The 27,042-nt window shown below is 43.6% G+C and overlaps 1 protein-coding gene across 3 annotated transcripts in view; it reads left to right on the top strand.

The window, feature by feature from the left end:
- Positions 1-4,703: 4,703 nt before the first annotated feature.
- Positions 4,704-27,042, top strand: part of LOC142563968 (uncharacterized) — a 51,448-nt gene continuing 29,109 nt past the window's right edge. For 2 of the 3 annotated variants that reach the window (XM_075674725.1, XM_075674722.1), the window contains exons 1-7: positions 4,704-5,132; positions 8,596-8,682; positions 8,759-8,907; positions 12,326-12,512; positions 15,883-15,960; positions 22,170-22,260; positions 25,375-25,796. In XM_075674725.1, coding sequence (XP_075530840.1) covers positions 4,955-5,132; positions 8,596-8,682; positions 8,759-8,907; positions 12,326-12,512; positions 15,883-15,960; positions 22,170-22,260; positions 25,375-25,796 — 1,192 coding nt within the window. In that variant the 5' untranslated portion in view covers positions 4,704-4,954. The remainder of the gene's footprint in view (positions 5,133-8,595; positions 8,683-8,758; positions 8,908-12,325; positions 12,513-15,882; positions 15,961-22,169; positions 22,261-25,374; positions 25,797-27,042) is intronic. The other variant, XM_075674724.1, reaches the window with a different exon arrangement.

Below are 27,042 nucleotides of genomic sequence, written 5' to 3'. Positions count from 1 at the left end.
ACCAATTTAGGTTCCGATGCAGATATAGGGACTATTCATGATGTTGCCACACATTAAGTCACACCGGTTTACCCTATTTACTCGTATAAGGCCCGCACGCACCCTTTGGAGTGAGAAAACTTGGAAGGAACAAGTCGCTGTATATAATTAAGCGTCACGCGCATAATGACGCGCTGGTTCATCTCCGCAAGCCGCTACTGGATGCAACTGTAGATGTTCTGTTGACAATGACATTATCATAACCGTGTAACCACATCCCGCGCCATGACTCTGCACCAAACCGCAACTTAGTCGCCGACTCCAGCAAAACGGCGCCGGTTAGTCCTAGCCGGCGGGTGCGCTGGTCGGCGAGCTCTTCCGGCAAGTTCGCCATTAGGATGACTGTGCCAGTAGACAGTACACCGGCAATCGGGCGAGAGATCGCGCGCACGAGCTGGGCGGACTGGGCTGACAACCTTCCGCGGGAATCGCGGCGCTTGGCTGCGCTGCCGATCAGCCGAAAAATATATGCGGGGTGATCATTTCCAAGTTTTGCGGAATTCTTCAAAATCGCCTATATGGCATGCAGATAGCACTATTCTTCTCCTTGAGCTGGATCAATAAAAGAGGCTCAAATTACTGCCAGGAGAAACAAGAAATTCACAAATTAACTTCTTAATTATTTCGCGGCTCATATTGCAATACGAATTTGCATATGAGTTTGCAAGACGTATGCACTTGAAATTAATTTCCACTACTGCCCGATGAGGCCCGCGGGCAGAAAAAATGGCGAGCTAAAAACGTGGGGGCCTTCACGAGTAAATGCTATAGGTTTACGTGCGCACAAGTTTATAGGGAAAAGCTCACAACAGAAAAAAGTATAGTATATTCCATGGGAGATAACAGAGCAAAGCGGCACTACCTGCCAGATAAGAGGCTGCTGAAGAAGCGTGAATTGCGATATGGCACGTGATCCTTGTTTCACGGGAGGTTGCAATTTAAAATTGCACTGTCTTCAAATGGTGTTTGTTTATTTTTCTTCGCTTTTTTGGATGCTAATCTTTGTCTCAGATTATTTCCGCTCAGAGATGACGCGCTCTACCTTAATCTATGCTAGTCTAGTTTGAGATATTTTTGTGTGTTCAGTAACCCTAGTGGACGAGGGGTTACTAAACACACATAGGCGCTTACGTGTGTGCCATTTGGTTTATTGATTTATGAGTCTCAATTCGCCTCTCAGGGCATTGTCACAGAGGGATACGTTCTTTACAAATATGTATAAATCAGTACGTCATATGCAAAGAAGTAGATTAAGAGAAACACATACACACGTGCACGCACACACATGAGGAGAGCACAAGTACAGCTACAAGTCAGATGATCTCATTTAATTTAAATAACGTGTCGTACGCACTCGCAAGCCATACAATTAAGCGGCGCAGCGCGCAGATGCATAAACTCAACTGTGATCTACTCGTCGACAAAATCGCCGTGTTTCACTTCGATGCAACAGAGCTGCATGTCAGGAATAGTTGTTGGCACGATAATCTGGGATGTACTGTACACTGCTTAATCAGCGCAGCAGGCAAGGCATATCACCAGCTGCGGTAACAACCGTGTTCGGCAGTTTGTTCCGCTAACAGACACTGTGGGAAAACTGGATTTATAAGTCAACCAGCGTGGAGGAAATTCCTACTTCTCTTGCTTGATTCTCTTAACCTGATGTGCGTGTAGTCGGTGTAGTAGACGGTTTTAATTATTTTTGCAGTAATGCCGCTATCACCTAGTGGAGTGTGACTGACGAAAGGAAGGCGTCGGAACGTACGACGCATTTCAAGTGTACGCCAAGATAATGTTCTTTTTTTATTTTTATAGAAATGACCCTGGAGGTTGAAACAGTTGGTCACAAAAAGCAGCCAACTTTACGGGTGTGACGCTGACTTGTCGTTTCCGCCAGTGCCTCAGCGGACCGTCGAGCATGCGTTCCAGGTGTCAGGTACGGCATTCGAAAGTGATACGAAACACATCATATTGACACTTGTATTCCAGTATGACGCGGTGCAGCGTACCAGACTGCACGAACCGCACGGAAGGTGGGAAAGCTTTTTACGCGGTAACGTGCGGAAGCACTGACACCCGCCGGCGACGGCGTATGGCCACTGAGTGTCCGAATATTTCGCTGCGACGCGTGTTCGAAAAAAAGTCTTGCGCGCACCGCTGCACTCTTCTTGCTCAAATTTTGCAGGACGATTGCATTTTGGCGTCGACATCGTTTCGAATAAAACTTGGCACAGGTAATTGCCTGGATTTTAGAAAACATTGCAAATTTGCCTGCGCTTATGTTGATGCGAGCTGCTGCCGCGATGGCACAAACATAAACTTGTGTCGCTGCCTTCCGTTAACTGCAGAAAGTAGCGCTTCGGAGAGGGCTGCCGCGTGTTCCAAGAGCGGGCCACACGCGGCAGCCCTCCCTGATTTTCCATTGATGTGCTAGTGTTCATCATATTGTGGTAAGCGAAAACCTGGAGCGCTCGCGCTTGAGACAGGTGTGATAGCTTCAGCATTTACCGCCCATAAGTTGCTTGTTCGATCGACCGTAGTCGAAATGAGAAATGTAAAATTCGGCCTGTATATTATAGCAAATTGACCTTATATAGTGTCCTGCAGCCTCGCGTTGAGATGGACGGTAGTGTATAGATATACAGATAGTTGGTCATCTGCACTACTGCGTTCGTTCTATATTTAGAAGACTTGCCGGCTTCCAGCTACTAGGTATCAGACAAAGCACAGCTGTTGAATATTGCACATGTTTCTGTGGTTGTGTTTACTTATCAGTGAAACTGCTTTTATGCAGAACTTTTATGTGTGAATCATTATACTGTGCAACTTTGCCATTTTGATATCAGCTAGTGCAATAAAAATAGCCTGTCGTTACTCTTAATAGCTTGTTGCTTTTCCAGTTGCTTTGAAATCTGCCTCATCCCCATGCATGGCTCCAAGAACCAGCATTCTTGTCCTGCAGCAACCATTGGTCTTCCATACCTTTGTACGAAATAAATTTGATCTAGAAGCTCGTCCGTCTTGAATCTTTTTTCACTTGCAGATTTTCTGCCACGAAGCGGCTGGTAAGTCTGCGGTATGTATACATGAATCGCAAAAATAAGCTTTGCACAAAATGTCCGCAGGTGAACATTTTAAATGCGCTTAGATCTACGTGTCTACACCGCATATATCGAAAACGTGCAGCTGCTGTGGATGACAGTTAGTGATAAATGACGCTCTGTTAACGCGGTCACTGACATATATAACTGCAGTACGATAATTCTCTTTGCAACAGTCACTAATCGGCTGGTTTCGGTAGCCAAAATGCGCTGACATAATGGTTCACCTTACGCGTGTGAAGTTTTCTCTAAACACCCTTTAAAACGTTTCTTGCCTTCCGGAGTCGGCGAGAAAACTTCATATGCATGAGGAAAAACATTGCAGCGCTTTTTGTTTCAAGGTACCGCGCATTTGCACGCGAACTTTTGAGCTGCTCGAACCATAGGCGTCGTCAATATTTTATTTCGGGGAGGGGAGTCCTACCTCCCTACACATGTGTACATGTATATGTGTACATACAAACTAAAAATTTCGGGGGGGTTGGAACCCTGCCACTTTCCGGCTACCCCTTTCCGGCTACACCAATAGTTCGAGCGTAGCCTGCATTAAAAATTATAATTTTTCTCAGCTTGCGAACAACTGCCGTATGCAGGTAGCGCCCAGCATAGGAAAAAATAAAACAAATGGAACACCGCGCGGCATTTGCCTCCTGCGCGCGCGAGGAGTGGCTTCACTGCAGTACTAGAACATAACGGCGAACGTATGCGCAACCATGCTCTCTGCGGGAGCATATACAGGGACACTGGGCCGACCAGCCGGAACGAATGTCGGAGTTTCCTGCTCTCACGTGACCAGTCATGCGTCATGACGTCAGGAGAGATGCAACTATTGGGAAATGAAACCGAAACTGGTTCGTAAAGTGCTGTTATGGTAAATTATTTATGATGATCTGAAATTTGCCAGAATTTTTTGTTGTGTTTTGCATCTGTGCGTTCATTAACGCAAAATCAGTGAAAAGTTGATACTGCAATGTCGTACTTCTGCACGTACAATGAGTGTTACCCGATATTTGCGCGCTTGCTTAAACGGCGTGTGTGCAAAAGTGAAGTAATGTTTATTACATATAGAAACGTTGCACACGATGCAGAGCAAAGTAATCGGGAGGCCGCGTACTTTCAGCCTCTGCTCGAACAATATTTCCCAAAACGCGTACGCCTGCTGTCGACCCTCTGCCCAAACGGCAGAAATTACATAACGGCAAGAACACACGTGGTCTTCAACTGAACACGGAGTGCAAGACTCAAGTAAACGGGAGCTTTAGTAAAGGAAAGATGACAAACCAAGTCATCCGCAGGATGTATTAAAACGATTGAAACTGAAGCGCGACGTCTAAATAGTGCCTAAGCTAAGATGACTTCTAGACGACTGTTCTCCCAATGCTGCGTTTTCACAACAATCACTTTCGGGCTCTGCATCATTATTGTGTTTCGTGGGGGTATATCCGAGGATATAATAGCGTGCACAGCAAACGAGTGATTATTGTTGCTGCGCCGTTTTTTTTTTTTTCATGTGTGTGAAATGTGGGCAGGCGTAGCATATAAGTTGGCAACACTGGCGAAAGACACATGGTCGTTCGATCCCGCGCATGTATAGCTACGTCGTGAGGACGTCTTGTAAGTCGCGCATAGCTTTGTCTTCCAAAAGTTGTGCAGCAGCGGTGTAAAGCTGCCTCGAGTGGACGATCTTCGGACACTTAGCGCGTGAAGCTCGACTGTGGTTTCGCGTGTGGTTTACGCTCAGATAGACTTTCGTGCATCAGATCTATAGTTCTGAGCCGCGCGCAGTGACGATTTGGTTCGCGCTCGCCTGAGCAATGTTCACAAACTTCGACTTCCGTGGCGTGGCACGGGGACCATGTTCCGTCAGTAACTGCGAGTGCGACGGCTACGCGCGCTCGCAGTCCTCCGAGGTGTGCACTTCGCAGAATGCGACGCTCCAGTGCGGTTGGTGCTGCTACTGCAGCCACCCGCCAGTCTCTCACAGTCGTATTGGTGAGTTGCCCTTTATATAACCTGTTCATTCCAAGAGCTGTTCAACGTTCTAATTGGTTAATACTTACTATATGTGCAGGCGCTAAGCTAGGCACTGGATAGATCGAACCATTACAGCGTGTGCATAGCTTATAGACAACTCAACTTTTGAAGGAACGGCTGGTAACTAATTATAAATTGCATTACTCAAATATGTAAGCTAAACTGGCTCATAATTTACGGCAGAAAAGAGGTATATAGTTCTTGCTTGAATATGGAATCTGTGTGCAATTAACGAACAAAGTTTTTTCTTTCATGCCATGTGTGCCCACTTTCACATAATTCACAATACCTTTTTTTATGCATGCTATTCTTCCACAGTTGCGCAATTTCTTAGATACGCTATTTGCGCAAAGGGCAGCATTTCAAACGTACGGTAATCAATGTCTTAGCAGTCCAACATCTGTGCACCTCTTTTGTATATCCGCTGGAGTTTTTAAGAGTCATAAGAGATTCAGTTCACTTCACCAGGCATTGAAAAGTAACTCCAGCAAATGTATTTTATATGTCTAAAAGAACCTCAACAAAGATTTTATTTTGGGCATCTAGGTATATGAAATAAAAAAGCACATTTCCACAAGTGCATTCAGTATAGTGTAGAATTTAGCTTAATCTTCATACACGTCTGCACAGCTGCTTCACAGCAGTAAAGTAAGCTTATATCACATAATATCTCAACTATTATATATAAAATAAATATTTTGGGGGCACATTTGTCTTTCCCCCGTACTTGGCATATTTAAATAATAGCAAAATATGCTTTGGACACCGAACAATGAATGTGATTTAATTATGTCATTGAAAGTATTACTGTGACTGAATGTATTACCTACATAACTCTGCCACTTCTTTAACCTATTGAATTGCAGCTCCTTGCTGCTATAGTTGTCCTTGCGACATCAGTAGATTGCAGGAACTAATCATTTGTGCCTAATTGTGACAAACAACTATGCTCCAGTCATGAGCTTATTCCCACATAATATACACATTTATGTGCTGAAAAGGTTCATGTGGGTTTATGATGCTTTTACACCTGTCTAAACACTGAACTGCCATTTGTGGGCACTGTTCAGATATTTATCACAAATTTGATTGACCGGGATGTCTGCTAGTAAGCAGTCCTCAGACATGTAAGGGAGATACCGTTTTGGCATAAAATGTTCAGCCTTAAGTAGGATGCCTTGTATGTACCTGTATTAGTCTGCCTGCTAATATTTTTATGATGCAAGCTTACAATATGCATTGTGAGCTACTGTGATGACTATCTTGCATAGCATACTAGCCTATCAGTAAAAACAAAGCTAGATCATACAGCTATGAAGTTTGGCTCCCATTGCCATTTATAACCTACCTTTGACGACACAAGCACACAGTTTTGAAGTCTCTCAGAACCATTTCAGGACCCACTGAAATAGCCTTAGCAAAGACTTGTTGTTTGTGGTTACTTGTAGGCAGACACATTCTACTACGGTCAAGCCTAGCTGTCAACATTTTAGCAGTAAGGTATGGGTACCACTCTCATTAGCATTAGGATGCTACCACACAGTAGGATGTGGGTACCACTCTTTCTTGCCGTCGTTTGTCTCGTTTTGTGCTGTTTAACAAGATGGAACAATTTAGCAGATTGAGGTGCGTTTAGGAGCACTTTATTGCACCTAAGGTACCCTATGTGGACAGAGCAAATGACTGTACGATGTAGGAGTTTGAAAAACTATACCTATTCCACATTCACATAAAACTTGGCTCTGGCTTTTACATACATGATGAACACAGGAATGATACATTTTATCAATGTGGGCATTTGCACTGCTGCTTTATTTGTATAGAAGCCCCTGTCAACTGTTAGGAGCACATTTCGCATCCTTATCATTATGGCAAGTTGCTAACTAGCTTGTTTAGCAGCTTGTGAATATGGGTCTAAGGCTGTTCAAATAAACTTCAGTGCCAACAGAAAATTTTAGGACACGCATGTTGAGTCTGTGAAAGCCGCTAAAGCGCACAGTTTGCGGCTCCTGGAATATTAATATAAAAAAGAAATCTGCACTCAAGCCGTGATATTGCACGTGTATGGCATGCAACTCAAGAAGTGATGCTCAGAAGCTAGCTGTCTCCTCATCAGAAAACAATAAGCAATAGACATGGCAATATGGCTAGGAATATTTCATGGCGTAGTCGACAATAAGGATGTTCTATAGCATCAAAACGACGAAGTACTGTACCTGAGCCTAATGCAAGCTGTCCTCCTTAATCTAGCCAGTGTTTATTTAAGTGTAAATATGCTGTATGTATATTCTCATGTGTGTGACTTTACCATGTAACATGGTGACTGTGCAGGAATAATCTTACAAAATAATAATGTTAGTATGCATACTTTTTCATCTCACTACAAGCCGTGGAATCGTGTTATCCCTTGCTCTTCAAAATGTTCTGCTTGACAATGCATGACTTGACTCATCTCAGTTCACTTGGAGCTTCCAGGAACCAGTTTCCAGTGTGTTGTTGCAGTCATTCTTGTTCTGAATTATGTATGTATTTCACTTTAATCTTCCATTTGAAACTTGCTTGAGGTATAGTGTAAAAGTGGGCGAATTGGTTGACCTTTATTTTAATGTCAGTGCAAACTGGGATGGCAAAACAGAGAGGAGAAACACACAGGTCAAGCACTTGTCCTATATGTTTCTCTTCTCTGTGTCACTGTCACATTTATGCTGACGTTATGATGAATTGCTTAGGGTGTGCCATTGAAAATAGCAGCAAGGGCAAGTGCTCCTGACCTAAACGCTATGAACTGCAGGAATAGCTGGCGCACTTCTTCTTGTAATGTGTCAACATATAGAGGAAGCAATGTGGCGAATCAAGTATCATTTAATGGCTACATTGACAATTACTTTAAAGAGGGCATGAGTGAAACAGCATCTTTGCAACATATGAAGTATCAGTAAGTATAAAGAATTGCCTTACCACCAAAAGAGAAACTAATATGGCCTGCAAAGAACCAAGACACCCACTGCCCACAAAAGAACATCCTCATTAAAGCCTGCAAAAAAAAAAAGGAGGGGGAGGGTGTCGAATTTAGTGGGAGAACTGTCAAGTTGGCACCTCTGCAACTGAGTGCCGTAAAAGGATGCTGTCATGAAACTGTCTTGGCAGGCGAGTTTTAGGCCTATGTTGCAGTCATTTCCTCTTGAGCATGTATTCCTGTTGCCTTCCTCTTGGATTTTGTAGATATAAAGTGAATTGACCACCTTGTTTTGTAGATGGTTCATAGAATTCGGGGCACTTTTGTTTTTTGGCTGTCTCAGTTAGGCTTGATACAGGAAACCCCCTACATCTGTGTACCCTTGGACCTCCTTTCGTATATACATTTGCATATTGTTTTCTGTTATGAAACTAATAAACTTGAATCTCGTTCTGATTGACCCAGATGGCATGGACTGTAGTCAGGCGGAGCCTGCTCGCATGAGTTTGGAAGCTGCTCAAACACTGTCGTCTCTCCCATTTTCAATCGATGGTAAGCAGTTGTAGATCACCATCACCCATCTCAGTACGCATCTCAGAGCCTTACCTAGCTGTATGAAAAATTTCAGGGGTAGAGAGTCTCCTGGAACAGCCTGTGTCAGGTGATGCACCAGCGGTGGAAGCTGAGAACGTTAAAACAGAGCCAGGAATGGTGTCCAAAGAAATCCTGCAACCACAGCTAGGCCAGGTGGTGGCCTCGAAGAGACGTGCTCAGCCCGTAAGCTGCCCAATGGAGTTCACCTTGAAATAGCTGCACCCAATTTTTTTCTCACTTGCTGCAGGCTTGCATATTTCTAAATTTTACTTGTCACAAAACTTCGGCATGTTTCCTGTTCTCTTTATTGCATGTACGGTGCGCAGCGATTGAAGCACGCTACTCAAACCACATGTCAGCTGGCCCTCTCTTTGCACCACCGATGAGTGCTTTGTGATCGCTGAGGGGCTGAACATAGTCATGACGTATCACAAAGGCTCTCACTTCCATGTGATAGTACAAAAATGCAACAGCTTGTCATCTCCAGCCTCCACCAGTGCTGGTAAAGGTGACGGCAGCAACACGTTATGAGTATCAAATTTCATTCACTGAGCACTGTGCAAGTTGCAGGTTATAGCTCTTGTCTGCGAGTACACTGGCGGACAACTTTCTGTGGTAACAAAGGGAAAGCTATGGAAGCTAAGTGTGCACAAGAAAGAGAGTTCCTGGAAAATGTCCCACATTCTCACTCACGCTATATATAGTTTAAGCTGGGGCAGAAAAAACATAAACATCCTATTTACAACCGTGAAATGAGACAAAATACCGGGTGCATGAGGTATTTGAGCGAACAGCTTTGGATCGCCACAGATACTGACATTCTCATTTTATCTGCCTAGACGCTTGACTTTGTCTTCCACAACCCCTCTGTCACCAATCTAGCACATCTAAATACGGGGTATGAGCTTCCAGCTGGACACAGGAGATGAATCCGTATGCTGTCCTAGTTGCCTTTCACGCTGACCACAGCAACTTTGAGATTGCCACCTTCGTGGATGCTTCCAAGTCCTTTCATTTTGGGGTGAAACAGTTTACAGCCAATTATCACCTAAGACTAAGAGAAATAGGGGAGAAATTAAGTGCTGCCAGTGGTCAGATGCCATTCAGGCGGCTGTTTCTTCAGCAAGTGGAGGCCATGATGAGTGGGAACCATGAAAAGCCAAATCAAGTAATTGCAGAGCAGCCTAATGTGGCAGGGCCAACAGCCAAGACTTCTGTGCCTGATGTCACCAGGTGCTACTCCTAAGTAATTGATATGCTTGCTCCCACATGGCCTATGCCAACCAAGAGTGGGTGGCCGTGAATGTCTCTGGCCACGTCACCCTCAATGTGGCATCCTTATTCTGAATATAAACCTTTTACGTCAATACGTATGTAAGGCGTCACTAAGAGGGAAAGTAAAAAACACCCACGGGGTTCTAAAACTCTCTAAAGGCTTCTACTATAGAAGCAGTACCCAACATCAACACATACTACCTGATCCGAACATACAGCTGTTAACGAAACAGAATTCTGTCAACAATTGAGCCTCAAAAGGGTTTATACTACATTCTTAGAAAATAGAGGTAAAATAGTGTGAAAATTTTTACATCTTAAATTTTTAATGGATTTTTTTGTTTAAAGTATTGTAAATTATTCGTGAAGTTGTAATTATGTCCTTAACTACCTCATGTACCCAATACACCACTCAGTATTAAATTTCACTTATCTTTTTTTCTCTGCCACAATTGGGCATATGCAAAATCATCACTTGTGCAAGTTACTCCGATTCACTATCTGTTCCAAGCTACCTGACAGCATAATGCTGTCAAACTCTGCCTCACTACTTGGCATGATAACACAGGGGCAGAAGCTACACCCCTGTAGCTTTCCCTCCATTGCTATAGAAAGTTGTTGGCAACTATAGTTACAGTCTTACAGAAACTAGCATCTTCCTACACCATCTCGCAGCAATGTACTGATTCTATTAAGGTTATTTTTATTTCTGGGTTTCAGTGGGAATTTGCTGTGACAGATGCTGTGTTTATCATTGTCAGCTGTATTTCATCTTCTCAGATAATCTGCACCCACTGCTATCTTTACCTAAGAGTTCATTCACAGCTATACATAGTGAGCTAAGTGGGGGGAAATGGTATATTGAGATGATATATCGGTGAGGACTCATGCCAATGCTGCAAGATTCAGCTATCAGTGACCACATGTGGAAGATAGTCAGCCACATCATCTGGGAATACTGCGCACACACTGAATAAATTTGCTACCACAGCTGTGGGAAGCTGCATGAAGGGGCAGCTGCCGCGGCCACGGTTTAGTTAAGCCACCTAGCCATGGTACTGATGGCTCTCGAGAAAGACATGTAACCGCAGCCACTCAGGCTGAGCGCACTAGCGTGTTCTTAATATTGCTCCACATGTTGCTACATGCAGGCATCAGCTTCTTCACTGGCTCTGTAGGTGACAGTTACATTGCAACACTTTCTTTGATCAGGCATTTCAAGAACTTTGGAATATGGTAGCACCGTGTTTTCAAATGGCATGCCCAGAACGTGAGAGCATTTCTCTTTTAGATGTGCACAGAGCCTGACAGTATGAAAAAAACAACATTGAGCGACGATATTATGTAGTTTGCTACTGTCGTTTGTCTACAGAAGCAAGATATTGAGCTGCTAAACATGTGCTATCTTACGATTCTGGCATAAAAAATGCAGCAGTCTATGCCATTCAAAATACTGCAACGTCATGTATTATTAGGTCGTGCTACAGCAGCCATAACTACAGTGCTTTGTTGTCTTGTATAAAAATCCAGTACGACATGAGGTCACACTGGATTTAGGCAGCCATTTATACGTACCAGATGCCACACTTTTTTTGTTTTGTTAGCAATCGGTGTTGTGTTGTAATTACCAAATAATATTGTGATAAGTGTCCGCACAGTTATATTTAGACAAGCATGCTAGTTTATGGCACATTCTACTGCCGCCTTACCCTCAGTTTATTATTTAGGAGCATCAGCTGAAGAATCTAAGCATGTCTAGTGAATGTCTACTCATGAAGAACCTGTCCTGAGGTCATTTTAAGTTAGATATAAGTTAGATATCCATTCTTTAAAACTGATAGTAGCGTAGAAAGGGTGACACGATGAAGAGGGAATGCTAGCATTTCCTAGTGCATCCCTTTTCGCGCTGCCATCACTTTTAAAGAATGCATCACCAACTAGCCCAGCACCAAGTTTTATTGTTTGTTATCCAGCTTTTAAAGTGCATATAGCCCTGCTCTGACTGTGCAATGTTATAATAAATATAATCATGGGCCTTCTAGAACATTTTCAAAAATTGTTATGAGATACCTTTTTAAAAGTTAAGTTTTCTTTAACTCTTAGTAGCCAATCCAATTCGTTTACCAACTTTGTCATGGCTGGTTCTTTCACAAAAGTTTTTTATTGCGCTGCTCTTGTTTATGATAAAAAATAGCTTACTCATTGTTGAAGGCAGTGTCTGTAGCCCTTGAACGTAGCTTGTAATCAATTTCGAAGTCTGTGAACATCCTCGAATTTGTTCCACAGAAAGTTCTACAAACTGCGTGTTATCTTCCAATGTTTGTAGATGTTTGCAGCAGTGCGCTTCTTAAAGGACAAATCAGTTGCTGTGGTCCCAGTGGACTGGATAGATGGAAGCAAGTGCTTGTGGCCACACCTACTGGCGCCTCAAGACATTGCTGAGGCTGCTGAACATGCCGAGGCCCCAGATTCGTCTTTTATGCGCCGCAACATCCACATCCTTAGAATTGAGTGTACGTATGTTTGGTGTGGTGATTGCAGTGTGTGTGGGGGGGGGGGGACTTTGCTGTTACACAATACCATATTTGGATTCATTTCCTATTAGATAAGTATGCTGGCTGTGTTGACCTCACTCTTACCACATTGCATTGCAGCCTGAAGTCTGCAGTACTTGTCAAAAGTAGTAATTTTATTGATGCTGCTTATACCAGTAACTTCAGATTATGCAATTTTTCTTTTTTTGAAGTGGTAAAAGGATCGTACAGTTTAAGCATAATTATGAAAACACTGGAAAACCTTTAAGATGAACACAGAGGAGCAGATATGTGTTAATCCACAAGGTCAGTCTAAAGATACACTAAAGGGCAAACAGAGAATCAAATTGGATTGCTAAATTACCACCCTTTTAAAACCTCTTAATGTTTGTTTCATGACACTGGAGCCGACTTTGTTGCAGAGAAAATGGCAGCTGAAGAGGTTGCCAAGTTCTTCTGCAACCCAAATTGCGTCCAATGCATGCTGTCCTTTACATGAGAAGCCCATTCTTCACCAGCAGTTTCAGAGCTCATGCTCTGCTTAGCACTGCCTCCTGTTTTCAGGCGGAGGGCTTCACACAGAGGGCACCCCATTCCTGCAAATAGTGCCAACAATGTTGTGTGTCAACGTGGCCATGTCGAGTGTATTTCCAGAAAAAGCCAAGAGTATTTGGCACACTGCATTTAACTTGTCTTGTTAAACATTTCTATATGGAGGACGACGTGAATGTGTCAAGCATGTACATGCAAAAATGACAGACGAACCGCACTCGTCTGATGCTGTTGTATTTTTCCTCCAACCCTCAAGATGATTTGACCTCGTTTGTCGCTCTGTGCTTGTTGTAAACAAAACCAGATGGTGCAAGGAAGCTGCTTAAGGGCGAAGTTGTGAACATTGACCTGGTTTGTTTAGCTGTTGTGTTGCAGCCATGCATTTTAAAATGGCATCTTCTAAGTGACGAGTAAATTCTTAGAGTCGTGTTGGAAAAAAACCAAAGCCGGATGATTTGGAGAGCTTAGCTACTTCAAATTAGAATGATCTTGCGATACAGTGCATTGTGTTGAAACATGTAAACGAGAAAAGCCACAACTTGCATTGAAACCTGTCTGTCTGCAGCGAAGCCCTCGTATGTTTCAGTCTACAACACTTTTTATCTTGTAAAATTTGCCTTTCTGCCAAAAAAATTATCACTTGCTCTTGCTTTATATGATAAAAAAGAATTGTTTGCAAAAGGAAAAAAGAAAACATCTTTATTGCAAGGTGCTGTGGTCTTTTAAAAAAAAATTCACCATCCTTAAAGGGTTAAGCTGTGATGGACATTATTTTATTTTGTATCACTTAGTTGAGAACAGTTTGCCAGTCATATATGGAATATGGTTTACCAATTGTAAATGAAATATGTTACATCAAACGATCTGAACAAGACAGGTTCATGGGATGATGGAGATTTCATGTAGTCAGCAGAGGTCAGACAAGGCATATGTGTCACACGCCAGTGCCAATATTTCAGTTAGAAGGCTTGTCTTCATCCTAACGAAGACAGGTCTCGTTGTCGAAATGTTGGCTCTATTCCCTGAGGCATTCCTTGTTTCACCACTGCTAATCATTTGATCATGGTAGCTGGTAGCTTATTTTTAAAGAGCCAGTGCCTTTCCCATCCCACATGAACATCATTCCTTCACATATTAAGGTTGCATTCTTTGCAGAAGTGTCATTTTGGAGCGGTAGTTTGTCACTGTAGTATTACTTTAGATTAGGTCTGCCTTTGGTGTCCCTTCTAGGCTGACAAAGCTAGACAGTCATCACTAACATGGCGCATGTGTGGCTCAGAGAGCTGCCATCATCGTTTTTAATGATGGAGCTAAAGCTGGGTTGAACATGCATTGCCTAGCCGTAAAGGGCAGCCTACTGTTAAAATATATAGTCATTGCATTGTGCCTGTATTAATCTGTGGGACCAAAAGCCTACAAATAACAATAAAACTCAAAAAGCTAATGACGGTGCAGCAAATGATGAGGCCCCTACAAGGTATTTCGGTGGCTTTGGTGATGCTGCTGAGCGCAAGGTTGAGGGTTCAATTCCCGGCCACTGCAGCCGTATTTCGATGGGAGTAGAATGCGAAAACTCTTCTAATAGCACTATAGGTGGACTGCATCCATTTTGGAGGGATCAGATTCCTTTGACTAAAAAATATGGGCCGAATCTCAAGGCATTGCAGTCTAATGCAGTGTCTCAAAGTGCTAGCTATCACGAGGGAATAATGTGAGAACCTAGCAGGTGAGGCACGCGCCGGACATGTTAAAGAGCAACTTTGGCATGAGAGCAGTATGCGTGCGATCGTGGGCTAACAGAGCATTGGGCTGCTGTGATGGAAGACAAATTCGATCCCACCATCGGTCACGTATTTCTTCATAGCATCATGAATAAATGAATGAATGCTTTATTTAGACAATACATTGTCTGGGATGTAGGGGCTAAAGGCAGGTGCAACTACCTGACAAAGGCCCCCCTACCCGTACATTGCTCAGGGGGTGGAACATTATGAAAATACAATGGAACAATGTAGAAACAAGAAAAAGAACAAAATGTATGCGGGTATGTAAAACAGGGAAAGGCAGACTTTCCCCGTTTTGATTGCGTATCTAACAGAAAAGTCTAGCTGTGTTGAGCATACACAAGCACATCACGGTGTGCATGAACTCGCAAGTTGGTGAGAAGTACAAAGTATATAAACGCCACTTTGACAAATGAGAGTGTGCAAGGTAGCTTGTTAGGCACATTGGTGCGGCTGCCAAGATGTCACAACCTAAGCATGCTGTCACATACTTAGAGAGTTAACAATGCTAAGTTCTTGCCCAGTATTTCTTTTATTTAGGTTTAGGTGCACAACAGAAAAGCAACCCCAGGAGTTCAAAGTTAATCTTGTGCCCCCTAACTGCTGCATTCCTTTTCATCCATGAGTTCATTTTAGACGTTTAGACGTTTAGACGGTCATTTCTCAATGCAATGAATGTAAGAGCAAGGGAGCTGCCGTCAAGACTGCAAGAGGGTTAGGTAGAGCCAGTAAGTAAAGAAATTTATAGGCCTACAATGGATTCATCTGATGTAGGACAAGAGTGATTTGAGTTTACTGGGAGAGGCCTTCATAATCCAGCAGTGAACAAAAATGCATAGGCTGATGAGGATAATGATTCATGTTGTCGCACTAGTGCATGTGAAGAAGGTTGATAACGTGGGCAAATTGTCAGTGTGCCTACTTCAGACATGCACCTCAACACATCACATTTGCTGTTTGGGGGAACCTATGTGTTTGGTGGTATCCACTGGTTTTCCTGAACAATTGTGCAGCTTCATATGACAAGGCACGCACCTGGTTGGCTGAGCAGGATGCAGACAAGGTTGAAGCATCCACTGACAAAGGTGACGGTACTGACTCTTTATACACTTCTATTATAGCTCTGAAATGAAAGAAAAATGCCATTGCTTGTTTATTATAAATTTGGTTATTCTTTTCTATAACTTTTCTTTTGCCTAGCAATGTGCCAGTGGGAGTTGGGGAGTGGAAAAAGAATTATGCAGATCCCATGCACTGTGGGAATCGATGTAAGCAAAGCTTTCTGTGCTGGTTGCTTTATAATGATAAGTAGCAGTGATGTTGACGGTGAAAGCTTACTGCCTTCAATGTTTAGTCTAGCATGAGAGTAGCGAGTTGATATTAAATGTTACCTTCCGTGCACCATTGCTGTTTGTCTGCGTAGTACACAGAACACACAGGGAGAGGTGTTTGCTTGAGGCGTTGTTGTGTGCCATATTTCATAACCTCTGAGAGGGTTGAGGATTGTGATTGCGTCACATGGGGCATCGCATCATAGCAGAAGTACTAAACTTGAATTGGGGCTTTACGTGGCAAAACAACAATCATGTTATAAGGCACGCTGTAGTGGCGGATTCTGGATTAATTTTGACACAATGGTGTTCTTTAACGTGTTCCAAAATCTAAGTGCACATGAGTTTTCTATTCGCCCCTGTCGAAATGCGGCTACCGCAGTCGGGACCCAATCCGTGACCTCTAGCAATGCCATAGCCGCAAAGCTACTGCGGCGGGCACAGAAGTGTTGATTTGATGGTTGACTGCTTCCGTAGTATCGCCTGGACCCTGCGGTGCACTTTAATTCATGCGGCTCTGCTTCTGCACGCCCTTCATAATTTGTTCGGTTGACATATTTGAATGTTTATTTTTCATAAATAGCAGGAACGTACTGTTCCGTACCTTGAACTTCAGCTTGCCCAGTTTCCCTGCAATTGCTCTTGTATAGTAGTAAGGCTTCCGTGCCTTCTCACGTCACATTCCCCCCCTTGTATGAAAACTGCTTCTTCTCCCCCCTCCTCTCTATTATTCTATCTACATGCCCTCTGTACTCGTACGTTAGCATAAAGGGAAGCACTGAAATTTGTGCAATGCTTTTGAGAAGGGGTTACATATAGTTACAGCTGTCAAGAGGCTAATGTGGCGACACTCAGGGAGCTCCAGAGGGCATTGTGCACATTCGACGCTGTGGGGTCCAAACGAGTTTCTTGCATCACCTTTCCTCTCTGACTTGTTCCTGTCACCTATACACATACTCTGACCCACCTCCCCAACGCGATGTGCCAGACAGCAGCAGCAGCAGCAGCAGTCGGAAACTCGAAGGAAGACGCAAGAAAATCCCCGCTTTAAAAATTATAGGCTTTTACATTGTGACCTGTGTGGGGATTTGTCTGTTATAACCGTGATTTATGTGCATGCTGTGCAGCTGTATTATGGCAGCACAAGACACGTTGCGCCATAGGTCAGCAGAGTAAGCGGATACCCACTCGCTCTCACTCACCAATAATTATGCAGGCTATGTGCTCACTCATGCTCGTTGGTACCTGCTCACATTCCGGCTCTCACCAAGTCGCACTCACCATCACTCGCATTCATTCATAGTCGTACTGCTGGCATTACCTCTCATACATACTCGCGTCCCTTCACCCCCACAGGCAGTCACTCAGGTTCGTGCTTACACGCACTCAAACGTGCACCCAGTGACTTTCGTCCATACTCGCATTAGCTGGCACTCACTCCCGTTCATGCTGCACTCACGTCTACTGACATTCTTCATCACTCACTAACTCTTTCTGTTACACGTGTGAAATGATTGGAGTGAGTACAAGTCAGTGCAGTCGAGTCATGCTGTAGTGTATGCATCTGTAGTGCACGAGCAGTTCTCGCAGCTGGTGCGTGTCTATCCCATTTCGATGTTTCCTCACCCGTGTTGCACACTTTGTCTTCCATCCTAATACCATATCACCATGCAACAACGTCAGTCATGGGCAGTCAATTGTAAAGTTTACAGACAACCAAGGAAAAACTGTATATTTCTGCAGACTGCGCAGAAAGTCTAGTAGTATTCGAATTAGTAAATGCAAACAATATACTGTTGTACTGTTTTATTGGCTACAGTCGCAAACTGCTTAGAAACTCAACATTTTCTCAGATCCCGTGGTCCACAAAGCTTTGGGGTTGACTGTTTTCTTCTTGCCATTTGTTGCTGTGCTTTCCTGTTATGTTTGCCGTGTGCAACATTCATACTTGCGAGCTGCAACCTGAAAAAACACAAAAGTTGAAAACAAAAAAAGTAGGGAAAGAATGAAAAAAAGAAGTCAGCATGTGGAAACAAGGTCGCAACCAGAGCAGGAGACCTCGCTAGGCGCAAGGTGTCTCTAAAGGGCCCCTCACCAGGCCCCATAGCAAATTTTGGTTATACACTGGAAGTTGTTACGTGTCCTCTAGGAAGTGTTCTGCCGAAAAAAAATCTTTAAATCGGCTCATTAATAGCCGACATAGAAATATTTCAGTGCCGCGAACGCATGATTTCAGAAGGCGAGCTCCACTGCATAGCGAAGTACTCTCTCTATTTACCCGTCTAGCCTCCGCAAGCGAAATTCCTTCCCTGCGTTCTCCAATATATGTGTGTTTTATTATTTCTCTAAACTTCAGTTCGTCAATTCAAGGACCAGATCACGCAAATAACACATGTTGCCTTGAATGATTCTCGAAGTCATGTGTCACCACGAGCGATGTCACACTGCGGACACGATTACGTAGGCGCAGAGACACGACTACGTCACCGTCCAGCTTGGAGTTCGTTCGCTGCAAGGGAAAGGGAAAACAGTGTTCGGATTGAAATATCAGGTATTTCCATGGTGCATAGCGATGTAATTCTTTGCAAACATGGTCGTTAGCACACATTGTATGCTCTGCGCTTCTCAGCTCAAAATGGCCATACCTGGTGAGGGGCCCTTTACAGAGACTGTCTGGCGTTTTTTCTAGGATCTCATGTTTTGTAGCGCAATGTAAAGCCCCAGTGGTTTCTTTGAAAGGAAGTAGAAATTTTTCAAACAGTCTTTCAGTGTCAGTGTAGTCTCTTGACAGTGCACATACAGCTGCAGCAGAGAGTACTGGAGACATAGTGGCAATGCCATGCCAGTAAAGGGGGAATTTGGAAGTGCACAAGGTTCTTGTAGGGATGGATACTTTGTGTCAAGCACTAAATTTATGACCCTAAGTGCCATCCTCAACACGTAATCTGTTGCATTAATGAGTACTATTTATTTTTCTCGGTAACCTGTGATCTCACATGTTTCCCACAAGTGAAATCTGTATACCATTTATCTTTCTGTTATCGCTGCTGCTGAAATCCAAGCCTTTTGTGTGACGGTCTAGTAGGTGCATTCTGGTAACGAATGCCTATACTGGTGTTGTGACAATGTCACCACGACCTGCCGTGGTGGCGTCGGGGCTTTGGCATTGCGCTGCTAACTAAGCCAGAGTGTGTGGGATCGAATCCCAGCAACGGCGGCCACATTTTGATGGGGGCAAAACGCGAAAACACTTGTGTACCATGCATTGGGTGCACATTAAAGAATCCCACGTGGTCAAAATTAATCCAGAGTCTCCCACTATGGCATGCCTCGCTGTCATACTGTGGATTTGGCACATAAAACTGCAGAATTAAATTTTAATTAATGCCGGTGCCCCTTAACAGCGCAAAGTGTTTTCGACATCCTGAACACGACAGTGACATTCACAGCACTCCCACAATGCTCCTTGCACCGTTGTGTGTCACCATGTCAAGAGGCTGCTACACTTGAGGACCCACAGATGCACCATTCCTTTCGTCTCCCCGAAGGCAGCACCACTTTACAACATGTGCTAACTGAAAAATAAGAAAGAAACTACTATATGGTGCAAAGAAAATTTAGCAAAAGAACACAAAATACAATTTTAAGCACTGCATCAATGTATCTAAGCAAAAGATTACTCTCCCTGTGCAGGTTTTAGATCACGTCATGATCCACGGTTTGGTTTACACTGTTTCATCGTAATTGCCCCCTTTATGTGATCTGCACACTCACCTGTGCGCGTGCTTCCTTGTGCGTCAGGCTACCAGGATTTTTTTCATTTGACGCTGCCCATTTTTCTCGGCACACTACAGGTAGCTTGTGCAGAATTAATGTGGCCCACTTTTTTTTTTCTTTCAGTGCATGGGCAGGTATGGTGCCCTTTCACTGTGGTTGAAGAGGAAGTTGAATAGTCTTCGAGCTGATACTGGCTCATATGCTCAATTTACACATTGCTACTGCTGCAATTGCCATGGCTGCCATTATCATGGCGTTGGCTGCAATTTCCACAAACATGCATGGAAAGTCTTTTCAAAGCACTGAGGTGTCTTGCTTCATTCTGCAATTTCAGCTCCTTGCAGAATCATGGGTAGAACATGACCGCTCATAAAGCTTTGATAGAAAACCTGTAAACCTGGCACAATTGCTGTGTCGTTGTGCTGCTAATCACAAGTTCACGGGTTCAATTCTCATTTGTGAGTGACCAGAGTTAGGCTGGAGCCCTCCACTATGGATTGCTTCACCATGCCCGCGCTGTGCAGTTTTGGGACATTGAACACCACAATTTAAAATTTTGCACGTGACAGTGTGAATGCTGTGTAGTGAAACTGAAGTGCTTATCAGGTTGGTTCATTGTATTTGGAAAGTTTGGATGCGCTTTGTCGACAATCACAAGTAAGTGTTGTACCTGTGCCGTCTTCTTACTTGTGATTGTCTACAAAGCGCATCCAAACTTTCCAAATGAAGTGTTTAGGTTTCGGAAAAGCATGCACGCCAGCACTTTTGTTGCACCTGAACGATCATTTGTTTTGTCATCAGTATGTTTAGGCATCCCTCTGTGAGCAGGCTGCATGAGCTTTGCAGCATTTATACCAACCATTAGGTTACAGCCAGACAGGGGTATGTGCCCCGGTTATGAAAACATTTGAAGCTTCAATCTTTTCATAATCGTGAGGCTTCCTGTATCGCTTTACAAAAAGCTTGACAGGCACTGAGACGTTCAAGACCGGACTCTGTCTGGCAGCTGCTGGTTGTAGTGAAATAAATTGAAGGGAGCAGGTACTCAGGGCTTCCACACACGGTGGCCCTTGAACAAAAGCCAGGTGTCCCAGCAATGACGCATGAAGTGAATGTGTAATGTCGCCCCTCGCGACATGTTGAATCATTTGGCATTAAAGAGAGCATAGCCGTACCAAGTTGCCCTTCAGTCTTTGCTACATTGAAAAACTATACAGAGTAGACGTGATGTGGTTTTGTGAGCACAAATGCCCTTGACAAGGAATGCTTGCTGGCAAACACTGTAACTTAGCCGTCAAATGCATTTTACTGTTGTTGGCTTGTTAATAGTACAGTGCTTAGCAATTGAAACACCAATATTCGGAGCGTGTGTCTGCCGGCACTTTTTGTGCCGCCAGTGGACGCCGACCTGATGGATGTTTGTGCCACACTAAAGCAAGAACCATCGCGATGCATTGCGACTGCATTCAGCTCCTCAGCGATCGCCTAGCACTCACCTGTGGCGCAAAAAAAACTGCCAGCAGACATGCAGTTCGTGTGTCACATTTCAACCACTGAGCATTGTACATGTTATTTTTATAGTAATACTGGTGTGATGAAAAGTTTGAAAGATCTTGTACGGCCTCCCTTAGCCTCTCCAATGAGCTCTGCCTTTGCTATGCCAAGAAGAGCAAGCATCACGAACAAAAATAGGCACCTACAATATGTAAGACACAGAGCTACAGAATGGCCGCGATACATGGCGATGGGAGGTGTATGAAAAACTCGTTAAGCAAGCACCTGAGAGTCTCATTAACCATCCACAAACAACTGCAGCAGCAGGTGTGAAATTTGCGTGTCATACTCTAATGTCATTGGTTACGCTTGCGGTGTGTGCATGGCAGATGCTTATCGAATGCTCATCAAATTTTGCAAGGTTTTCGTCATGTCATCACCTCATGGCTAACACTTGCAAGTTCTTTATCCATGCCAACAGCACGAGAAAAGACGGCATAATGTTTTGTTTTTATAGTGTGCATGCTAACAATTTCTTTCGTAAATGTTGTAGTGATTGGTACTGCAGTGCAAATTGCACTGAAGGTACGAAAATTCCTGAAATATCTTAGAGTTTCTATAGCTTCTCTCCACTTGGTAGCAGCAGAGTTACTGCTGCTGATTTCTCATCATTATTTCTCATCATCCTGTTTTTGCAGGTGTGAGCCATAGCAAGTACCCCAGGATGGCCTTATCAGGTGGCAGAGGTGAAGAGCACAGGTTGAAAGACTTGCCACATAAGCAGTCGAGGTATCTGTCTTGTTACAGTATAGTAAGTGTGCTCTGTAGCCAATTTCAAAGGCTCACTTGAGTGCCACCATTGCAAGTTGTCAACATCTTAACAAAACCAACACGTGGTATTGGTATGCCTGATTTTTAGGCAACGACATGGGGTGTACAGGTGCATTTGGCATTTCACCGGTATGTTCATTTGTAGCGATGTGCAAAAGTGTGGTGTCTATCAGACGTAAGCTAAAATTGTGTACAAAACCTGGGGCATAAAGCGAGCAATGATGAGTAGGTTTGTGCTTGCGGGCACCAGAACTTCCCTGCAAAAAAACTTTCAAATGTGAGATCATCTTATTTGCCCACAAAATGCAAAATGCCAAATCTATAAATACACATCTCCAGTACCACTTATTGCTGCCTACGATATGACCTGCAGCAACTAAAATGCTGCTTGATCGCAACAAAAGCTACCAAACATTTGGCACAATCAAGACAGTGTACTCAAACAGTGTATATACTGTAACGTACACAGAGAAACTACATATAATTTGTGAATTAGTGTTTGAGGGCTTCGTTGAAAAATGAGTAACACTCTTCCGGAGCAAATATAATTAAACCTTAATACATATAATGATCTTCAACGTGATGAAATCCAAAGTGTAAAGGATCACCATTCATAACTTCATGTGCATAGAACGGCGTCTATTTTTAACTGCATTGTAATGCAGTGTATTTGTCTATAATTTCAATGTAACGAAATTTTGTTGCTGCTGCAAAAGAAGATCAAGGCATTCCATGGAAGCGGTACCATGGACACTAGTGGTCAGTCCAATAGTTCAATTACACACAGCCGTTTGCGGATATACCACACTTGGCATCCTGGTCGTGCATGCTCCAGGAGTAACATTACCTCACTGCATTAATACATACAGTATGTACAGAGCGTGGACTTTGTGTAAGCAAGCACTCAGTGTGGGATGTCATAGACAGTTCTGTCTACAGGAAGTGGTCTACATACATTGCATAAGCGAGAGAATGAGATAGAGCATGACGAGACAAGCTACAGTGCGTCAGAATTTGAATTTCATGGTACATACAGTGATGTTTAACTGATCAAGTTTCCTTGAACTGTCAGTTCTAAAAATAACCAATACACCTCTCAATGCACCGTACAAATACCCCACTGTTTATAGGCAAAGCCACCCTCAGACATGGACCTGGATGGCCTTGGCAATGAACAAACAACAACAACAAAGAGCTTGCTGAAGTTTTGATGTGAAATGTGAGAGAAATGATGCAGTCAGTAACGCCCGCATGCCTTTCAGGTTGTGCAGGAGCAATGAAAGCATACTGCATAAATATATGCATCAAGCAAGGAAAGCCTTGGTTAAATAGTTTTGTACAATGTTGCCCAGATACACAAGTATGATGCTACTGTTCTAATGGGTAGCATATCCTTTCAAGAGAGATAGAACTAAAGACGAAAACCAGGAAGATATGTCCTTTCAGAGTGCTGCTTGTGACTGTAATGATGTGTATGAAACATAATGTACAAATTATCTTTAACATGCAGTCTAACCCACTTATAACGATACCAGTATTAACATTATATTGGTTATAACAATGAGAAGCTGCTGCACCGTCAACTTTTGTATGTTTTCCATGGTGAAATAACCCACTTACTGCAATGCCTAAATGCTGTGTTATCGGTTATAATGATGAAATCTGGTTGCTGGGTGTCCGTGCGAAAGGTATTGAAATGCAAAATCCTTCAAAAAAAAAAAAAAATAACGAGAAATTCGAGCCTCTGAACGATGGCCCTGCAAGCCGCCGTGCGCTCATTTTACAGCCTTCTGCGCACACCTCTCTCCCGTCGCCCTTTTGCCCCTCCAAACACAAATGGGCTGTGCCCATAGCTCTATGCCGCTAACTGGACCATGCCAACTACGCTGCTCCCAGATTGCTTGCTGGCTCCTCATTTAGTGAAGTTTCGCAAACAGCTTAATCGCTCGCATTTAGGTTGGCCAGATTGGTAGCTTCTGTGCTCATGGCCGACATAAGAGGCCGCAGTCTAGTGAGGCCCGAGTTGATCGAAAACTGTCGAAACACTGGGCACATTAACTGGCTCCAGCTGCCTCTCTGATAGTCTTTCCTAAAGTCTACAGTGCGGAAGTGCTGAGTGCACACTGCAGAGGACTACAGGTTAACTTGGTAGCACTTACTCCTTACTCAAATTTGCCTTAGTCACTTGTCACGCAAACTGCTGTGGGAAGGTATCTCGTGCAAGAACACGCCCGGGTCTGTTTTGCTCCGACTGTATGAGCATTGCAGCATGCTGCAGTTGCACATTACTGAGTAAAATGTACGGCGGTGAACTGAGTGAACGAGGAGTAGCATGAATTATGTGTACTTATGCATAGACCACAAAGTGCGGTCGTCGTCTGCTCGAATTTTAGTGGTAGCAGCAGCGCAGGGGCTGGTGTGTGGCAGGCATCCACCGTAGGGGGCGCTAGCGGCCCTACCAATTGGGAAGGCGGAAAGGGAAAGGGAAGGGCAGGCGGTTTGTGGCTGACATTGCAGTCATCTAATTATAGGAGCAGCTGCAAAAACAAGTTTCGACTTCGTTAAAAGTGTCTATGGATTAGATCAAGACATAAATGTGCGGGATTGCCAACATTATGCTAAAAACCGTGGAATTTAAGATATTTGTTCTAAAATTGTGAATTTTGACGTTATTTGTGCGTAACACGGGTCAAGTTCAAACAACGAAAATCATGAAAAAAACTGGCATTACACCAAACTAAATACGGCATTGCACATCCATTATCAGCCAGCTGCAGTGTGCTCATTTGCCAGCCTGCATCTGCTTAGGCCTTTTTTTTTTTCTTCTCAGACAGTTGTACGAGGCGGGGTTGGCATAAAATTGTGTACTATAATCGAAGCTTTTAGTACATAATTTCTATAAGGGCTTTGCCAAGGCCAAACCAATTCTTCGTTAGAATTCTAAAGGTCGTCGCATGACCATGCAGGGGACGTATAATCAAGGTTCCACTGCATACTGATGCTCTATTCTTTTGCAGTACATTTGCGTGACTCGATACTACATGTCACTGTTTCTATTATTCCAATTTGAAGCTCGGGGAAAGCTGCCCACGGTGTCACGTCTACCCCAAGGAACAAAGCCTTGAATATCCAACCCACAGTTAGGCTTCACCGCCTGGCAGGCTACGACAGGTGCAGCCAACAAACGGACACAGTGGTCGAAGGAAGCCACACTGCGGGAAATGCCCGCGAAGAGGATTCACAGAGCTGTCGCAGCCCATCCCTTTTGAACGTCTGCAAGTCGAGGATTGTTGCGTGCAGTGAGAGTGAAAGTGTCCGATCGCCAGAAAGTGTTGCCGACACCAGCACCACCTTGAGCAAGGACACTAGTCCAAGGTTGGAAGAGAATGTTGACAGGTGTTCTCGAAAATCAATATGGCACTTTGAGGCTGTGGAAAGTGTGGAGCTTGAGGAAGCAGATGAAACAGCGAATAGTTCCAGTCTTGAAGAACAAGGTTTGCAGTTTTTTTACCCCTTTGGGTGCCATGTGTTTTTTCTAGGTGCCACAAATTCAATTTCTGTCTAAGTAACACATTAGCATGCTATAATTTCAAATGCAATGTTATTGGTGATACGTTGCTAAGCATCTTGCACAGTTTCTGCATCTGAAAATTCATGCTGAAACTAAGACGTATGTAACAATTTTAAATAGGCTTATTAACGTTCCTCAGGAAACAGCCTCTTCATCATTATCATTTGTCCCTTAAAACCTTGTAATCATCCTTGAAGTCTTCTAAATCAGAGTCCATTAGGAGTTCTCAAATTTCTGCATCGTTTAAAAAGCACGCAGGCTCTTTGCACTGACTTAATTGCTATGTTGGAAAATTAGAGACTCAAGCAGCACAAACACTCGATAAGTTTTGTCATGCCATTTGTTAAAAAAAAAACCCTATAAAATCTTGCTTCAATCAACTTCCGAGTAGATTATCGCAACCAGTGTATAGATGTCTGAGGTTCACAAATTATCTTGGGCTCAGCCAGGTGTGTACATTGACGGCCAGGCTTGTACTACTGTACTATAGTGTAAAGACGGGGAATGCGGGAGATAGAAATTCAAGACGATGAGCAAAACGTGAACAAGGTGAATGCAGGAGCCAACGTTTCGACAAGTGGACTTGTCTTCTTCAAGGCGACATATGCTTTCTTCGTGCTTATGTCGCCTTGCTTTCTTCAAGGCAACGTAACTTCAAGGCGACGCAAGCATACGTCGCCTTGAAGAAGACAAGTCCACTTGTCGAAACGTTGGCTCCTGCATTCACCTTGTTCACGTTTTGCTCATTGTACTATAGTGTGACACTTAAAAGGTTGCACTCCTCGCAGCGTGTACAAGGTCTCTTTTGACCCTTTCTTTACCGCTGAAGAGTACAGTCATCACAAAAATTGCTGCTGATTAGTCGATGACAAGTCATGAGAAAACACTTTGCAGTGTGAACTGATGATGAGTAGTATATCCGTCAGCTTGCTTATATTTGTAGTTTTCAACGCTAGCTGGTGGTGCTTGTCAGTGTTCGTGGCATTGTGTGCATAGTTTTTCTCTTTATTATGGGTGGCTTGAATGCAGTGCATTAGAAGGCCTCTACCAAGTTTGGCTTTATTTAACAAACAAGCATAGCATACGCATGATGCACTGTCGATTGTGTCTACAAAGTATTACGGAATTGCGTGTCACCCAGAAAACACTTGAAATTTCAAAACGAATAC

Source organism: Dermacentor variabilis, chromosome 11 (genome assembly GCF_050947875.1).
Source record: "Dermacentor variabilis isolate Ectoservices chromosome 11, ASM5094787v1, whole genome shotgun sequence".
Lineage (NCBI taxonomy): Eukaryota > Metazoa > Arthropoda > Arachnida > Ixodida > Ixodidae > Dermacentor > Dermacentor variabilis.
This window is presented reverse-complemented; position numbering and strand designations above follow the sequence as displayed.